General features: G+C 39.8%; 1 protein-coding gene across 2 annotated transcripts in view; it reads left to right on the forward strand.

Annotated features, from left to right (window-relative positions):
• The window catches only part of zbtb8os (zinc finger and BTB domain containing 8 opposite strand), a 17,645-nt gene extending 490 nt beyond the window's left edge, over positions 1–17,155 (forward strand). For both annotated transcript variants that reach the window (XM_069895085.1, XM_069895086.1), the window contains exons 2-7: positions 3,945–3,969; positions 5,507–5,628; positions 8,706–8,788; positions 10,015–10,067; positions 11,105–11,141; positions 16,921–17,155. In XM_069895085.1, the coding sequence (XP_069751186.1) occupies positions 3,945–3,969; positions 5,507–5,628; positions 8,706–8,788; positions 10,015–10,067; positions 11,105–11,141; positions 16,921–17,007 (407 nt within the window). In that variant the 3' untranslated portion in view covers positions 17,008–17,155. The remainder of the gene's footprint in view (positions 1–3,944; positions 3,970–5,506; positions 5,629–8,705; positions 8,789–10,014; positions 10,068–11,104; positions 11,142–16,920) is intronic.
• The last annotated feature ends 1,155 nt before the right edge of the window (positions 17,156–18,310 follow it).

Consider the following 18,310-nt stretch of genomic DNA (forward strand, 5'->3'; position numbering starts at 1 on the left):
CACTGGGCCTGGTGGACTTTGTGTTGACATCGTGCCTGCCTCACCACTTCAGCACATTGTGATGTGTTTTGTAGCTGTTGCACTTGTTAAGGAGAAGCCTGGGTATCAGGAAGACGCAACCAGAGCCTTTGAATTTCCTTGTAGACTCGCCCAGCTCTTTCTCCGGGCCCTGACCACATTGTGGATTGAAAACCCTTTTAGAAAATAGAACAGGACAACAGAGTGCCGACCCATATATTCTTTAAAAAATACTAGCCTCTCTCTACCATCCTTGTACCTGTCTCAGTCTCTTAATGCCCCTATTGTTTCAGCCTCCTTCACCATCCCTGGCACCCGCAACTCTTGTTTTTTTAAAAAAAAACACCCCTGATACCTTCCATAAATTTTCCTCCTTCACATCATCTGGTGTTTACCACACCTGCCCTGGGAAAAAAAGGTGCTGGCTGTCCACCCTATCTCTTAATCTATTAAGTCTGCTCTCATCCTTCTTTGTTCCAAATAGGAAAGCCCCAGCTCTGCCAACCTTCATAAGATTTAGTTTCCAATCCAGCCAACATCCTGGTAAATCTCCTCTCCACCTTCTCCATAGCTTCCACATTCTTCTTATAATGTGGTGACCAGAATGGAGGATTTTTGTGAATCCTTTCACCACTCACCCTCATTTTGTTCCCTGATTCCTGACCTTCCTGCCTCTGCATCTATTCTTTAAGACTGATTTTATATGTATCTTTCCCATCCCACTTAACTGCCTCAGACCTGAGAGAGGCCCTGCTTCTGAGGTACCTATTCATAATTGAAATCTTATCCCAACAGTCATTTTAATCTAGCTCCTCTGCACCCTCTCCAAATATCTTTGTTGACATAATATTCCAGTTAGAGGAAATTTCACAAATTCTTTAAACTTGTACCTATGCCTTTATTTATAATTTTTTAACCACCATATCAAAAGTTAGCATATGTCTTTCTAGTTTCAACTGCCTTGCACATATGCCCTCACAACTTTACATGTACTTCTTTAAATTGTCCCCTCCTTCTTAATACCAAAACATATGCTATGTATTTCAGAGTTTCACAATCAGGATCATCACCAGATGATTAACTTTGTAGATATTGATTGGCAGGATGTATATTGGTCCCAACACACAGAAGCCAGTGTAGTTCCCTACTTTACAGAGTAGTGGGTTGAGATCTTTTTTGTCCATCTGGGAGAGGAGGCATTGGTTTACTGCCTCGCCCATAAAAGTGGTTTTCAAACTTTTTCCACTCACATACCATATTAAGCAATTCCTAACTAATCACCGAGCACTTAAAGTGGTATGCGAGTGGAAAGAAAAAATTTGAAAACCACTGTTTTAAATTAATTGAAACATCAGAAGCTGCAATGAAACTCAATGCATCATAAAATATCATGGCTTTCTCCAGATAATTATTAGAACTGATTTTATTGAGTTTGCTAGAATTACTCCTCTAATATACGATGAGCAAATAGTTAAAGTAGTTTTCTGGACACATGCATCTCAAGATGATATCTCAAGGAGTATGAAACAAGTGAAGATATTTGAGTGCCTGGGGACAGCAGGAAAGCTGGATTAAGAAGGATAATGTCAAAGACAGTTATATTCTCCTTTTTGTCCTGTATGGTTTCTCATCGTATTTATGTGGTTTTACGGTAGCCTTAACATTGTAAAGTTCTTGTGCTTGCTCCAGCATTCATTCAATTGAGCTTAATATCACTTTTCTGCACTAATGCCACATTGTCCACTCTGCTTGATATCTTGCTGAATTGTTTATTGTCATGTAAACAGAGATACAGTGAAAAACTTTCTTGTCCACTCACCCTTTCCCTCTAATCATCCCCCGGCACTTATCCCTGTGACCCCCCCCCCAACCTAGTGCTACCCTGAATCACCATTCAAAACATCAAACAGCCCTTCCAAATGAGGCAGTACTTCACCTGAAAATCTGTAAGAGGTTATTTACTGCATCTGGTGCTCCTAGTGTGGCTTCCTCTATAGTGGGGAGACTGGGTGCTGAATGTGGGATAGCTTTGTTGAGCACCTACCTCCATCTGTTGTAGCATCGAGGATCCTCCAGTGCTTAGCCACTTTCAGTCCACTTCCCATCCCATGCCAATGTGCCTGTCCATGGCAGTGGTTCTCAACGACTGGTGGGCCTTGGCATATTTCCATGTGGGTCTTTAAAAATATTAAATTAGATACCTTAAATTAGATAAAGGTGTGTTTCTTAGAGAGCTGCCTTTGACTTGAAAATATTGCTCAGTCATAGCATGGGCCATAGCATGTTAAGTAGGATGCCAGAGGGTCTTAGACTGAGAAGGGATGAGTACCAATGGTCTATGGCCTACTGTACTTCCAGGTTGGGGCTACTCACAAATTGGTGGAACAACCCCTCCTGTTGCTCTGGCCCCATTTCTCTGTCTTTCATCCCTTTCCCCCTCTCTCGACACTCTTTCTGCTTACACCCACATCATCCAGCTCCTCACTCTCTTCCATGCCTTCCTCCTATTAGAGTGCATCTTCCTCCACCTCTTTCTCCTATCACCTACCTTGTTTCCCATTTCTTGCCCCTCCAACTTGAATTCACCTATTATCTATCAACCTGTGCTCACCCACATCCTTTTGTTCCAATGTCTACCTGTTTCTTATTCCTAATGAAGGGTTTTGGCCCGAAACGTCGACTATTTTTGCCTTTGGCAAGTGCTGCCTGACCTGCTGAGTTCTTCCAGCACTCTGTGTGTTGCTCCAGTTTGCTGTGGTCTCTCTTGTTGACCTTGTTAAGGATGGCAGATTTCCCTCCATGTTTGACAATTGTTAACAGGTTTTTATAATAGTCCAATTTTTCAGAACTGTTTTTGAGACTTGCTTTAGTTTCATTTACTTACTTGAATTGAAATTCCCTAGCTGCCAATGCAGGGTTCAAACTGTGACCAGTAACTTAATTATCATGCAATGTTAGTGTACCCAAACTTGATAGGATTGTACATGTTAGCATTGAATATCAAAAAAAGACCCTTGGACTAGTGTGTACTTCACCTTTTGTTGTATCAGATTTTAATCTGTCAGTGGTTCTAAAATTAGAGAAAGAGAGTATCAAAGGTAACTAGAAGTAAACAAGAAAATTTGCAAATGTCAAAGTCTATACAAAAGTGCTGGAGAAACTCTGTAGGTCATGCAGCACTCATAGAAAGTTTAAGGGAGTCAATGTTTCAGGTCTGATCTCTTCTTCAGAAGTGCTGAAAAACAAGCAGATACCCAAATAAATCATGGGGAGAAAGGGGGAGGAATATAGGCTAACAGGAAAGAGATGGGGTGGTGGAAAAGAAAAGTGATGGGGAGGCGTGGAGTGCAGAGATCTATGAAAGATAGCTCATGGCTCTCTGATGGGAGAAGGGAGGGAAAAGGATGGGGAAAGAGACTGGGTGAATGGGTCAGCAAAATTGGAGAAGTCACTATTGATGCCACCTAGTAGGGAAACTGCCATGACACAATTCCAGTTTGTGGTGACCTCAATTTGGCAATACATGAGGCCATGGACAGGCAGGTCAGTGTAGCAATAGGGTGTGGAATTGAATGTGGGAAGGGTTAAGTGAGTAACAGTTGTGATCTTGTGATTTAAGGCCCCAGATAATAGAAAAAAAATTTGTCTTAAGGCTTTGATGAAGTGCCTAGAAAAATTCAGCAGTTAATGCTGAGTGAGACTTTGAAGAGTTAATTTTTCAGGGAAAAAATTATGTAAAACAATATAAACAATTAAATACAGCAATTGAACAGCTTTGCTTGCAAGTTTCATTTTTAAATAGGTTAAAAAAAATTGTCCACATTGTAAATCTTGTAGTAGTATTTTCTGTCAAGTTCATTTTTTGTTTCATGACAAGAATACAATGATAATGATGTTCAGTTTTCATTAGTTTTTCTCTCCTCCAGATTTGGACCACACTGCTGATGTTCAGTAAGTTTTTAAGATGTTTACTATAAAATGAACTAGTTGCTGAAAGAACTGGTCACAAATTTCAAACGTTTTGGCAGCCATGGCCTTGTATAAAATGTAATTCAAGCATAATTCTTTAATTAAAGCATGCATTCTTTGCCACAATTGATGTATCAAATTTCCATCTCTTCAACATAGAATCTATTGAAACCTTGTGTCATCAGTTGTGCAGTATTTTTCATTTGCAATGTTACTTCGCAAACAAGTCTTGCTTGTTAAAATTCCTACTTCTCATTAGCACGTTTATTTTAACGTCTTTTTTTAAATTAATTGACCCTACTAACATATCTAATGATTGAGAAAGATTTATTGAGCAATAAGTATTCTTTTCCCCTAAAACTAAAGGGAAAGGTTCCAGAATATGGTCATTTTACTAGACCAAGTAATCCTGTGTGAATTTTCATTGAGATAAGATGAAGATGAAGCAAAATTAATCATGTCTTATCATAAAGCATATAAACTGTTCTGTGCTTTTGTAAATTAAATATGAATATCAACTTCCGATTACAAGCTGGCCTGAGAAATCTGCATTTGAAGTAGTATTTTGAACTGTATTAACACAGACATGATGGCAGCTGTTAAGTGCGGAATAAATTTTGGATGTTTTGCCGTGCATAATATGTTTCTGACACAATTTAAAATAAGAAAATTCCACAAAGATGAATAATTTTGATTCAGGATTATTCTTAAGTTGGGGGGGGTGGTGGGGGAGGTGGTAAAATTGTCCAAGGAAGTAATATTGAGCAGATGGGTCTCTTCTCTTAATAGTTTGGAAGAATGAAACCTGATCTAATTGATCTATTTCAAAAGGGACTTGACCTGGGTTGAATTTGAGATTGGCTTTTCTTGGCCGGGATGTCAGAAGCCAGGGGTCACAGTCTTGAAGCAAAGATCAACAATTTAGCAGTGAAATGAAAAGTTATTTCTTCATTCTGAGGGCTGTGGAGACTCAGTCACCAGGCATGTTAATGACAGATGTCTTTAACTGTAGAGTTAGTGCAGCAAGATGGGACTGAGTCATGAGATCAATAACCATTTATTGAAGGAGCAGAGAGTTTTCTCCTGTTTATTGTGCATGTAGAAATTGTTGAAAATTTTATAAAATTGTGAAATTTAATCATCCAAGTAATGTTATAATGACCTGGTAGATAAATTATAAATGATAGAAATGGCCACAGCCTTTAAAAAAAAAAAAATTAACATTTAAAATCTAGCCTGATTTTAAAAATCAAGGCAGGTCTTTAAATCCAGTTTCTCGTTTCTATTAGCAGTTCACGTCCATCTGCCATTATAGCCCAGTAGTACCATTACATGCTTTTAGAGAAATATTTTCATGTAGATCTTTGGAGTTTAGAACAAAAAATCATCGGCAGTTGGTTTCATAATTCATATAAGTGGTTAATAGAATGCATTACCTATTAATTTTTTGCAGTATATTACTTTGCAAGAGAATTGATTTTCAATTCATAGTCCTCATTTGTTCCTTTTTTTTTTGCAGGCTGCACTCATGGGGTGATACAGTAGAAGAGGCTTTTGAGCAGGCTGCAATGGCCATGTTTGGCTACATGACAGACATTGAAACTGTGCAGCCCCTAAGGACACTTGAAGTAGAGGCTGAAGGTTGTGTTGGCAATGTAGTGAATTCATGATGTTTTACTTAATCATGTGGATTTTCATCAAAGCTCTCAGATTTTATTATCACTTAAGTGAGCACATTTCAAGTTCATTATCTGATGGCACAAGTACAACCCGATGAAACAGCATTCTCCAGTCCTCGGTGCAAAAGCATGCAAACGCACATAACACACAGACGAATGACACTTGTGTCACAGGGTCATTTGTTAAGCGATTCCTTTGGTTTCATGAACGTAGTTTTGTATGCATCAAATCCCATGATGTTGGGAGACTGAAGAGCATCCGTTTAAAGTGTTCATGATATCCTCAATGACACCATAAATGGGTCTGGTAGAATTTTGCTTTCCCAGTTGTCTGGTAGGGAGATTTTTAGAGTAAGGGTATAGTTGTAAATAGAATTCCAAGAGTACTTGATTACTTAGCTTCAGAATTATGCCCCAGTAGTTTTAACTAAAAGCAAAATTCTCCAGCTGCAACAGATGTGTGGCATGTCGAGTGTGTTTGCAGAGGCTGAAACAGTTAATGTGCCATTTTATATACAGATACGTACTGTGCATGACCTACCCTTTTTTGCCCTCATACGTGTCAGAATTAAATTGTATCTGCCCAATTTCAAGTTGATCAGTATCATGAGCTATAAATAAGCTATTTGTGACATTTTCATGGCATCTGAAAACTTAGTTGTACAAGTCCTTGAAATATAACAAACATAAAAAGTTCCCACCACTAATCCTTGTGTTACATTGGTACTCACAGATTTCCAATCAGGACAATGTTTTCTGCTGCCACTCTACAACTAACGCAATTAGAGATCCACTTTGTCATCTTGACCTAGATCTCATGGGCTCTAATATTTGGATTAGCTTACCACATAGGATCTTGTCAAAGTCATTACTAAAGTCCACATAGATGACAACTGCTCTGATCAATATGCTTGGTTAATTCTACCAAATTCATTACAGGATTTCCCATGAACAAAACCATGTTGAATGTCCAGATTATCTCTGCCTTAACATTTGTAAATAAGGCCTTTTCCTGAAAGTTTCCCTCAATAGTTTCCTTACTACTGATGTGAAGTTCACTCATTTTTCAAACATATAAATAATGTTATATTTTTGTCGTCAAATTTTACACTCCCCTTCTGGAGTGGCTGTTCGCACAGAACGACCTGTGTACAGATATTGTTGTGTGTTAAGACTAAACACCATCTTGTGGTACTTACATAGGCTGGACGTGGGTCGACATCGCCCGTTACGTTCTATTCATTAGCCCATTGTTGCGGACCACCTGCAGTTCAGTTTAGACTGCAGGCATTAATGCCACAGGTAAAATTTCAGGACAAGAATGAATCACTCATTTCCATTCCGATCTTTTTTGCATGGATTGCATTTCAGAAATTTGGGAATAATTTCCTGAAACACAGCAGTTGTGTAAAACAAAAACATCAGTTACCTGCTGCTCTTGAACAAAGGAACATTTGCCATCTGAAACCATTGAACCCAAAAGACTGCAATTTGCTTAACTGACATGTGTATTGAGTTTCATTAGTAAGGTGTAGAAGGCAGAGCCAAGTAAGACAGGAGAATTAAGAGCTTGTTGCAGCCAGATGTAGTCACCTATGACAAATTGGAACCTCATTTATTCCACCAACAAACAGGAATTTCCAGTCTTTTGCTGAAAGAAAACTACTATAATTATCCGAAGTACAGGTACTCCCCAACTTACGACCGTAATTCGGACCGAAGGATCAGTCATATCTCAGAATGGATGTATGTCGGAATTGCATACATTTGTTAGTCAGCATCCCTGAGTCCGTAGGCTGGGTGTGACCATCCTGATAGCTGAGCGCACAGGAATCCAATTGCCACGCTCAGCCAATGGACCTCGGGAAGTAGACTAACAAGGTAAGTATGCACATTTTGGCTCCTTCATGCCTTGTATCCCTGTTATAGTTTGTCAAATCAACATAAACCGCATAAATTTTATATTTTTTCCTTATTTTTTAAACAAATTTTCAGTCGTATGTGCAGATGGATGCAAGTTGCACCTGTGTATTTTGTGCATGTCAACAGACTAGTTTTTGATGTCTTGTATTTTCTATGAAACTGATTTACCAGCCCTTCAGGTTTTAAACCTGCAGTGAATAGTAGAATTAGAACATTGTTTGAGTTTGTATTGTGCTTACAACCATAAGACATAGGAGCAGAAATAGGCTATTCAGCCCATCGAGTTAGCCCTGCCATTTAATCATGAGCTGATCCATTTTCCCACTGAGCTCCACAGCCCAGCCTTCTCCCCAAAACCTTTGATGGCCTGGCTAATCAAGAACCTATCAATCTCTGCCTTAAATACACTCAATGACCTGGTCACCACAACCACCTGTGGCAACAAATTCCACAGATTTTCCACCCTCTGGTTGACGAAATTCCTCCTCATCTGTTCTAACTGGATCCCCTTCAATCCTGTAGGTGACACTTCCCAGCTTTTAATATTTCTCAATCTCAAAACATGTCACCTTCCAATAGATATTCCGAATTGTATCTTATTCATCCAAATAAATCAAACTTTGTAATTGCATTTGTAAAAAGTTTTAATTTTCCTTTGCTAAATGCAAATAAATATTTTCATAGCTTTGCACATCATAACGATAAGTAAAATAAAGCAGATTGTAAATGATGATACTACTTCAAACCAATAAACAAATTAAAATGATAATAAATTATTAATAATGATAGATTCAAAGAAAAGTTTCTCGACAGCTCCCGTCTCTTCCTTGGTCATTCCAAGAATGAGAAAAAAGAACTCCCGGTCCGCTCGGATATTACAACATATGACATGTAGTAACTATGGTAACTACAAAGTACAAAAAACAACCATAAATCTTACCCTACTCTCCCACCATGGGAAACCAGCTTTCCACATCTACTCTGTCCATCTGAGGTGTATGTCATGATCGTCAGAAGGAATTGTATTCTGTGGCTGTAGGGGTGCTTGCGTGATGTAGGAATATAATATGAAACAGTAATTCTGTCCTAACTAATATTTTTGTTTGTTTTTTTTAGGACACGACATGTTATCTCTACTCTATAATTTCATGGCTGAATGGCTGTATCAGTTCAGTGCAGAAACATTTTTTATTCCCAGGGTCAGTGTCTATTTTAAAATAAGTTGTCCATGAACTATCATAGTTATAGCATGAAATTATTTTTTTGTACATGGGCAATCTTCCAGAACATCTGAATCGCCCTGTGATAGATGTGAGGGATTTTAAGCATTTTTGAAAATTTATTCCTTCTGTAAATTTACATGGAAATTAGTTCAGTGGGGGTTTACATCTCATATTAAGCTCACGTCGAGGTGAAAACTTTAGGCTCAAACCAGATTATACTCGTGTAGTTGTCAATATTGTGTAATAGTTGACCCCCTTTTGGCCCAAAAATTGGGTGTTTTTTTTGTATGACCTTTGTAAAAGTTGGCTGTCCACCTATCTGAGCTCCCAACCATGGCTGCACAGCCACCTGCAGATCAAAGCTCTCAACGCCCTGGATACCCACCCATCTACTCATCCGAGGTCCCGACACCTCAACAGCGAACCTTCGGCCTGGCCACTCCCTCAGCTGCACTCCCACCGGAGCTCTAGATGCCCTGACTGCCCCCCTCCCCCCACCCGACACCTTGCGCGAGGAGCTTACAGAGGTCAAAAGTTTGTCCCAAGTAAAAGTTGACACCCCCCCGCCCTCTCTTGTTTGGCTCGTGAAATAAAATATGGCCCAAAATACGATTACACGAGTATATATAGTTTTCATTGACGTGACTGCACCCAGTCAGTGACGTGTGGAGAGGAGCAGGCCATGACCTTTCTGAGAGGAAATCTGGTTGTACTCTGCTGGAACTATCATTCTTGTCCTCCTTTCTATGTTCTCCTGACAGAGCTTGTGGAGTGAGAAATGTCAATGTTGAACCTGCATCTTAACACATCAATGTTTCCACGCCAGTGTTTCCACCCAAACATTCCATCGGCATACCATTGATACCCCCGCCCCTCCTCACACCCCCCCCAGCCTGGTTGATGCCGCCTTCCTGAAGACCCCTTTTATCTTTTATACCTTTTGACTATTCCATTGTAACATTGTTAATTCTAATATCGAGATCCAGGTCATGATCCAGCAGCCACATCTCTCCTTCGCCTCCATTCACAGCTGAAGAGTCATAAGATTTGATGTTTTACATATAGTTGTTAACTCCATTTTCCATTCCTGCCACAATATTTCATTGCATTTTCTTCCTTTGAGATATAAGAAATATTGTTATGGATTCATCTCAAAATTTTTCCAGGTCCTATTCTAACATTCCTTTTTTTTTCACTTTCAGGAGATGAAAGTGATTCACATAGACAGAATAGATTTTAAGATTCGATCGATAGGGTAAGTACTGGAGCATCCCCAGAACAGTTTGAAAACTGAACAGGTAGGGAGAATTAACAATCTTTGAGTCCACGTGGCTTCTTTGATATTGACCTGGTACTCTGAAAATTAAATTCCCTTTACCGTTTCTCTCCTTTCCTAGTAATCGCGATTATATGTTCAGTTTTAGTGAAAAATGTTTACTTAAAAGAACCCTTGCTGTGTAAATAATAAGTTTCCCAGTGCCCCTGCATGGGTCGTGAGATGAGAGGCAGCAAGACAGTGATTGAAAGGCCAGTATTCCTGGCTATAGTGCTGCAGTGTTCCTGGCTGGTCTGACAAGCAACTGAGAGGAGTAAGCAAAAAGAGCAAAGTACAGTTGGTGAGAGACCATAAATTCAGTGTTCCTACCACTGGGTTGTGGGCTACCTAGTTGGAACAGTGGTAATGTTCCTTGTTACCTCCTCTCCAACCCTGGCTCTCTCTGTCCACCATCCGTCACCCCTCAGTCCACCTATCACCTCCTGGCCCCTGTCTGATGCCTCCTCCCCTCTTTATACCGACGGTCTTCCCCTTCCACTTTGTTCTGGCGCAGGATCTCAACCCCAAATGTCGACAATTTCACCGAGTTGCCGCAGCAGTTTGTTCTTTAGTCACACATTTTGACAGTTATACATAATTTTTTAAAGAAGAATTCATTCTCTGTTTAGTTTTTTTACTTTTTATGCTCCTATTCTGATTGATCTGATAGCAGCCAATTTTTAAAAAAAAATGAACTGTGATAAATGGTTTGAGTTTGAAACAACCATTCTTTCTCTCCCACTAATACCGCTTGACCTGCCAAGTTCCTCCAGCAGAGTGTGTGTAGCTTGGGTAGAGGATCTGCTGAATTTTTTTCAGTGAACAATATCACCTTGTATCCTACTTCTAACAATGCAGTCTAGCATTCAAAATCAGCATTTTAGTGGGAAATTTGTGTTCAGGTTATTGTTTAATATTTCATATTACAGGTATTTAATATAATCAGTAGTCTAATATATATTTTTTCCCCTTGTAAGGTGGGGAGAAGAATTTGATTTGGCCAAGCATCCACAGGTGAGATGCATCTGAATTGTGTCCAACTATTAATAAAGTTCTGCAGAGATCTGTTCTGGGACATAGATGAAGAGGGGGAAGGACGGGTCGGTAAGTTTGCAGATGATACAAAAGTTGGAGGAGTTGTGGATGGTGCTGAAGGTTGTCATGGGTTACAAAAGGATATGGGCAGGATGAAGAGTTGAGCAGAAAAGTGGCAGATGGAGTTCAATCCTGATAAGTGTGAAATGATGCATTTTGGAAGGTCATTTTGAGTACAGGGTTAATGGTTAAGAATGTGATAACTTAAGAATGTGGATGAACAGAGGGACCTTAGGATCCAATCCATACATCGCACAAGTTGATAGGATAGTTAAGAAGGCCTTTGGGATGCTGGGCTTCATTAATGAGAGATTGAGTTCAAGAGTCTAGAGGTCTTGTTGCAACTCTACAAATCTCTGGTGAGACCATGCTTGGAGTATTGTGTTCAGTTCTGGTCACCCCATTATAAGAAGGATGTGGAAGCTATGGAGAGGGTGCAGAGATTTACCACAATGTTGCCTGGATTAGTAAATGTCTTAATGGATTTTAGGCCGCTGATTGTGAAAATCATCTTAAAATTACCCTATCATGTACTGTTTTTAGATTTAATCTATTTGGTGACATATTTTGGCTAGTATATTGCCCAAAAAGCTAGATGTTTTGGTCAGTCCAAGCATGCCTGGGAAGATACTCAGGGCAGGTGCTTTGCAAATGGCCTGGAAAACATTTAATGATGTTGGCAGAGCTGGGATTTTTCTCTTTGGAGTGAAGAAGGATAAGAAGTGACTTAATAAAGGACTACAAGATTATGAGAAGCATAGATAAAGTGGACAGCCAGCACCTTTTTCCCAGGGCAGAAGTAGTAAACACCAGGGGTCATCTGTACAATGTGAAGGGAGGAAAATTTGGGGGAGACATCAGGGGAAAGTTTTTTTTAACACAGATTTGTGGCTGCTTGGAATGCCTTCCCAGGGATGGTGGAGGCTGAAACATTAGGATAATTTAAGGGACTCTTAGACAGGCCCATGGACAAGTGTATGTCCACGCGCACATACTGAGTGTTCCCCAACCAGAACACTTGAATGAATCAGAGGATTGACAACCTGCTGACGGCAAGAACAAGGGCTTTTAAGGCCGGGGATCTAGATCTCTACAAGAAGTCCAGGTACAACCTGCGGAAGACCATCTCTGAAGCAAAGTGGCAATTCTGGAGGAAGCTAGAGACATGCCAGCTATGGCAAGGAGTGCAGGCTATTTTAGCCTACAAAGCAAGGGTGAACACCATAGATAGTTGTGATCCTTCATTGCCCAATGAGGTGAACACCTTCTACATCTGCTTTGAGAAGGAGAATCGGGGTGGGGGGGGGGGGGGGGGCGGGGGGACACTTGGGGTTAAGGGAATTTTAGATGTGGGAATGGTTGAAATATTTTATGTTTTAGAAGTGTCATACAGTGCATTCAAAAAAAGAAAACTGAGAAATGGAAATGGGGAAAAGGGGAAAGGTGGTGGTGAGGAAGCGGAAATGAGATGTAAACAAAGTATGAAATGGCCATGTTGAACTATATGACTATAAATATTAATGGAATACATAACCAAATCAAAAGGAAGAGGCTATTAAATTTACTGAAAAAAGAAAAAATGGATATAGTATTCGTGCAGGAAACGCATCTCACTGAAGTGGAACACAATAAATTAAGGAGAGACTGGGTAGGGGACGTAACGGCAGCATCATATAATTCAAAAGCTAGAGGTGTAGCTATATTAATCAATAAAAATGTACCAATCAAAATAAAGGAGGAAATAATAGATCCAGCAGGGAGATACGTAATGTTAAAATGTCAATTATATTCAGAACTCTGGAATTTGGTCAATATATATGCACCTAATTGCAGAGGTCGACAGCATCGAGTCCACGCTGCTGAAGATCCAGCTGCGCTGGAAGGGTCACGTCTCCAGAATGGAGGACCATGCCTTCCCAAGATCCTGTTATATGGCGAGCTCTCCACTGGCCACCGTGACAGAGGTGCACCAAAGAAAAGGTACAAGGACTGCCTAAAGAAATCTCTTGGTGCCTGCCACATTGACCACCGCCAGTGGGCTGATAACGCCTCAAACCGTGCATCTTGGCGCCTCACAGTTTGGCGGGCAGCAACCTCCTTTGAAGAAGACCGCAGAGCCCACCTCACTGACAAAAGGCAAAGGAGGAAAAACCCAACACCCAACCCCAACCAACCAATTTTCCCTTGCAACCGCTGCAATCGTGTCTGCCTGTCCCGCATCGGACTTGTCAGCCACAAACGAGCCTGCAGCTGACGTGGACTTTTTACCCCCTCCATAAATCTTCGTCCGCGAAGCCAAGCCAAAGAAAGAATGAAGAGGATCAAAAATTTATGCAAGATATTTTTTTTTGTGAAGATTGTAGATACGCAGGGGAATATATTGATAGGAGGGGACTTTAACCTTAATTTGGATTCAAAGATGGATAAAACTGGACAAAAGACTAGCGGAAAGAACAAAGTAGCTAAATTTATGGTTAAATCAATGCAGGAAATGCTACTTTTGGATATATGGAGAAGACAACACCCAAAGGAGAAGGAATACTCATATTATTCGAGTAGACATAAAACATACCTGTTCCTGTTGGTAGCTCATATTCAAGGGAGAGTTAGGAAAACTGAATATAAAGCTAGATTGTTTTCGGATCACTCATCCCTGTTATCAGCAATAGAGGTGGAGGACATCCCACCAAGAACGTATAGATGGAGATTAAACTCCATGCTGCTTAAAAGACAGGATTTTAGAGAATTTATTGAGCGCCAAATTAAAATGTACTTTGAAATAAATACGGAATCAGTGAAAGACAAATTTATGGGATGCAATGAAAGCCTTCATCAGAGGACAGATAATAAGTTATGTAACTAAGATGAAGAAGGACTACAATCGGGAAATAGAACAGCTGGAAAGGGAAATAGTAAGTACAGAAAAAGAACTAGCCACAAGGGAAGATGCAACAAAAAGAAGAGAATTGGCAGACAAAAAAAAACCGAAACACTACAAACGTACAAGGTGAAGAATAACATAAAGATAAAGTAGAAGTATTATGAGCTAGGAGAAAAAAACACACAAAATACTAGCTTGGCAGCTTTAAACAGAACAAGCTAAAAGAAAGGTATTGGCATCAAGGAAAAAGGACAAACAAATGACATATAACCCAACGGAGATCAATGAAAACTTCAAGGAATTCTACGAGCAATTATACCGAACTGAGAATGAAGGGAAAGAAGACAAAATAGATGAGTTTTTAGCTAAAATTGAACTACCGAAATTGCAAGAAAAGAAGCAAAACAAATTGATAAAACCATTTGAAATAGAGGAAATACAGGATATATTAAAAAAGCTATCAAACAATAAAACGCCTGGAGAGGACAGACTCCAATAGAATTCTATAAAACATTTAAAGACTTATTAATTCCTCCTCTCCTGGAAGTAATGAACCAGATAGAAGAAACACAAAACATACCAGATTCATGTAAAACAGCAATAATTACAGTAATACCAAAGACGGGGAAAGATCCGCTAACACCAGCATCGTATAGTCCAATATCTCTACTTAACTCAGATTATAAGATAATAGCAAAACTATTAGCAAACAGATTGGCTGACTGTGTACCAAAAATAGTAAAACTAAATCAAACTAGATTTATTAAGAAAAGACGAACAATGGACAATATCTGTAAGTTCATTAACTTAAACCATGCAGTACAGGGAAATAAGATGCCAATAGTGGCGGTTGCTTTAGATGCCTTTGACAGGGTAGAATGGAATTATTTATTCAAAGTATTACAGAGTTCAACCTGCCAGAGAAATATATTAATTGGATTAAAGCATTAAATAAGGGACCATTGGCGAAGGTGACAGTAAATGGATATATATCGAACCAATTTAAATTAAGCAAGTCAACTAGGTAGGGATGTCCACTATCTCCCTCACAGTTCGCTTTAGCTATAAAACCCTTGGCAGAATTGATAAGAACAAAATAAAATAAAAGGGATAAAAATAAAAGAGAAGGAATATAAAATCAGTCTATTTGCAGATGACATCATAGTATACTTAACAGAACCAGAATTATCAATAAAAGAGAAGGAGAACCAAACAGTGCCTACTAGAATCCATGCAAAGGCTGAGGACCCTGTGATATCTGTCTCTGAGGATGATGTCAGAACATCTTTGCAAGGTGTCGGGCCCTAATGGTCAACCTGGCAGGGTATTAAAAATTAGTGCCGACCAACTAGCCAGAGTGTTCACAGATATTTTCAACCTTTCATTGCTCCAGTCGGAGGTTCTCACCTGCTTCAAAAGGGCATCAATCATCCCTGTGCCCAAGAAGAAGAGTCTGATCTGCATCAATGACTATCATCCAATAGAACTAACTTCTACTGTGATGAAATGTTTGAGAGGCTGGTCATACCCAGAATTAACACTAAGTAAAGATCAGGACCCTCTGCAATTTCCCTATCATCACAATCGCTCCACAGCAGATGCAATATCACCTCGAAAACAGAAATTCATACATGTGGCTACTCTTCGATTACAGCTCACCCTTCAATACCATTATTCCATCAGTACTGATCAAGAAGCTACAAACTCTGGCCTCTTTACCCCCTCCCCCCCGCAACTGGATACTTGACTTTCTCATCTGAAGACCATAGTACGTATTGGAAGCAACGTCTCCTCCTCGCTGATTATTAACGCAGGCACACCCCAAAGATGTGTGCTTAGCTCATTATGTACCCATGACTGTGGTCAGGCACAATTCCAATGCTATCTGTAAGTTTACCGATGACATTGGTTGGCAGAATCACAAACAGCACTGAGGAAGCGTCCAGGAGGGAGATAGATCAGCTCGTTCAATGGTGTAATGACAACAACCTTGCACTCAATGTTAGCAGAATCAAGGTGATGATTATGGACTTCAGGAGGAAGTCAGGGGAACACAAGCCAGTCCTCATCAATGGCTTAATAGTGGAGAGGGTTAAGAACTTCAAATTCCTGGGTCTCATTTACTCCAAGGATCCGTCCTGGAGCTTCCTTGTCGATGCAGTCATGAAGAGAGCTCACCAGCAGCTATACTTTGTGAAGTGTTCGAGGAGATTCGATAGGTCACGGAAGACTCTCAAAAACTTCGACAGCTGTACTATGGAGAGCATTCTGGCTGGTGACATCACTGTCTGGTATGGAGGCGCAAAATCTCAGGACAAGGAAGAACTCCAGATGGTTGTTAACTCTGCGACATCCCAGGCACCAGACTTCACTCCATCGAGGACATCTACATGAAGCGATGTCTTCTCCTCAAAGACCCCCCACTACCTAAGCTATGCCCTCTTCACTCTGCTACCATTGGGGGGGAAAAAAGTGCAGGAGTCTAAAGACAAACACTCAGCGGCACAAGGACAGCTTCTTTCCCTCTGCCATCAGATTCCTGAATAATCAATGAACCAATGGCTGCCTTGGTTTTTGTGAATTTTTTAAATATATGGTTTATAATATGAATGTTTCAACTATGACGCTGCTGTAGATCACATGACTTGTTCATGACGATAAATCCTGAGTGTGGATGAAAGAAAAATAGAGGGTTATGAGGAAGGGTGTTTTTTTTAGTAGGAATATATAGGTCAGCACAACATGGAAGGCCAAAGTACCTATACTGTGCTGTGGTGTTCTAAATTTTAATCTAATTTCTTCTGTTTACACTGGCAGGGCACTGAAGTGAAAGCTATCACATACTCAGCAATGCAGATACATGAGGAGGAATCAGCTCAAATATTTGTTATTATAGATATTTGATTTTATTTCCATTTTTTGATGATTGGAAATTGTGTACAAAGTATTTGTTTTTCAATCATTTGTAATTGGTGTGGGAAACGTAGTAATATCAGGCAGACTCTACTAACAATGTGATCTTTAATTTATTAAAGTAAATACATCAAACTGATGCACTATGTAGTGTGACTAGAATGGTAATGTGACTGCATTCTGGATAAATATGTCCATCACTTGGAATAATTGATCAGTTGCAAATAATGAAACACTTAATTCACTTAATTTTCACATTTCTGAAATCGGTGGCTGTTTTTTCTTTGATCGGGCTCACAATCCAGCCATCTGTTTGGTATGCTTGTGGATTGAATGTTGGTAGTTGAGAATACTGGGCAATTATTTTACACTGGTTACATTTTTTTGTGTACCTGACACAGTGTTTAGAAAGGGAAAGAAACCAGACTGAGGAAAGTGAAGGTCTGGCTTATTGCGGGTGGAGTGAGCTAACCAACAGGACGTTGTGGTGCCTCTTACAATCCATGCGGATGACATGGAGGATTTGGAATAAAACCTGAACAACAATCAAACTTAAAACAAGGAGAAACACCATTAAGCCACTGCTGAAAGCTTCCAGTGGTCATAGATGGTGACTTTTTAATCTGCACATAAATGGTTTGGGCAAAAAACAAAAGTCTTGAGTGCTGGAAATCTGAGAAAAGAAGCTGTAAATTCTCAGAAGATCAGGTAATGCCCAGTGGATGGAAGGAAATAGGGAACATATGATGATGGATCATTGACGTGCTCAGTTTGATTCAAATTGGAAAGGCTGGTAGACTGGACACTAAATATGTTAATATATTGATGTCCAGAGGCTGTAATCTGCCTGTTTGTCAAGCTTGTAAATGAGGAGTGTGCAGGTACTGGAGAAGGGGAACAATACGCGAATGCTGGAGGAACTCAGCAGATCACGTGACATCTCTTTGGAATGCTGCCTGACCTACTGAGTTCCTCCAGCACTTTGTGTACTATTTGTTAAGCTTATGCTCAGCTTCATCGAATCAGGTTAGGAAGCCAACTCCTTAACATTTTAGATCCATCTCAGTCTACAAGACACATATTACATTCAGCATTTCTTGAGTCACTTTGCAATCCAGATGTAATCCCATTTAATAGCACATATCTGTTCTTCCTCTCAAATATCTTTTGTATCATTATACAGTAAATGCTTTGTTATTCATCGTTATGAAAGTCTTAATGCAAAGCTATGCAAAATGTTTGTCCATTCTGTCAACAAATTAAAACTACATAAAGTAACAGCCAACAGAGTCTG

The sequence above is a fragment of the Narcine bancroftii genome, chromosome 8, assembly GCF_036971445.1.
Source record: "Narcine bancroftii isolate sNarBan1 chromosome 8, sNarBan1.hap1, whole genome shotgun sequence".
NCBI lineage: Eukaryota > Metazoa > Chordata > Chondrichthyes > Torpediniformes > Narcinidae > Narcine > Narcine bancroftii.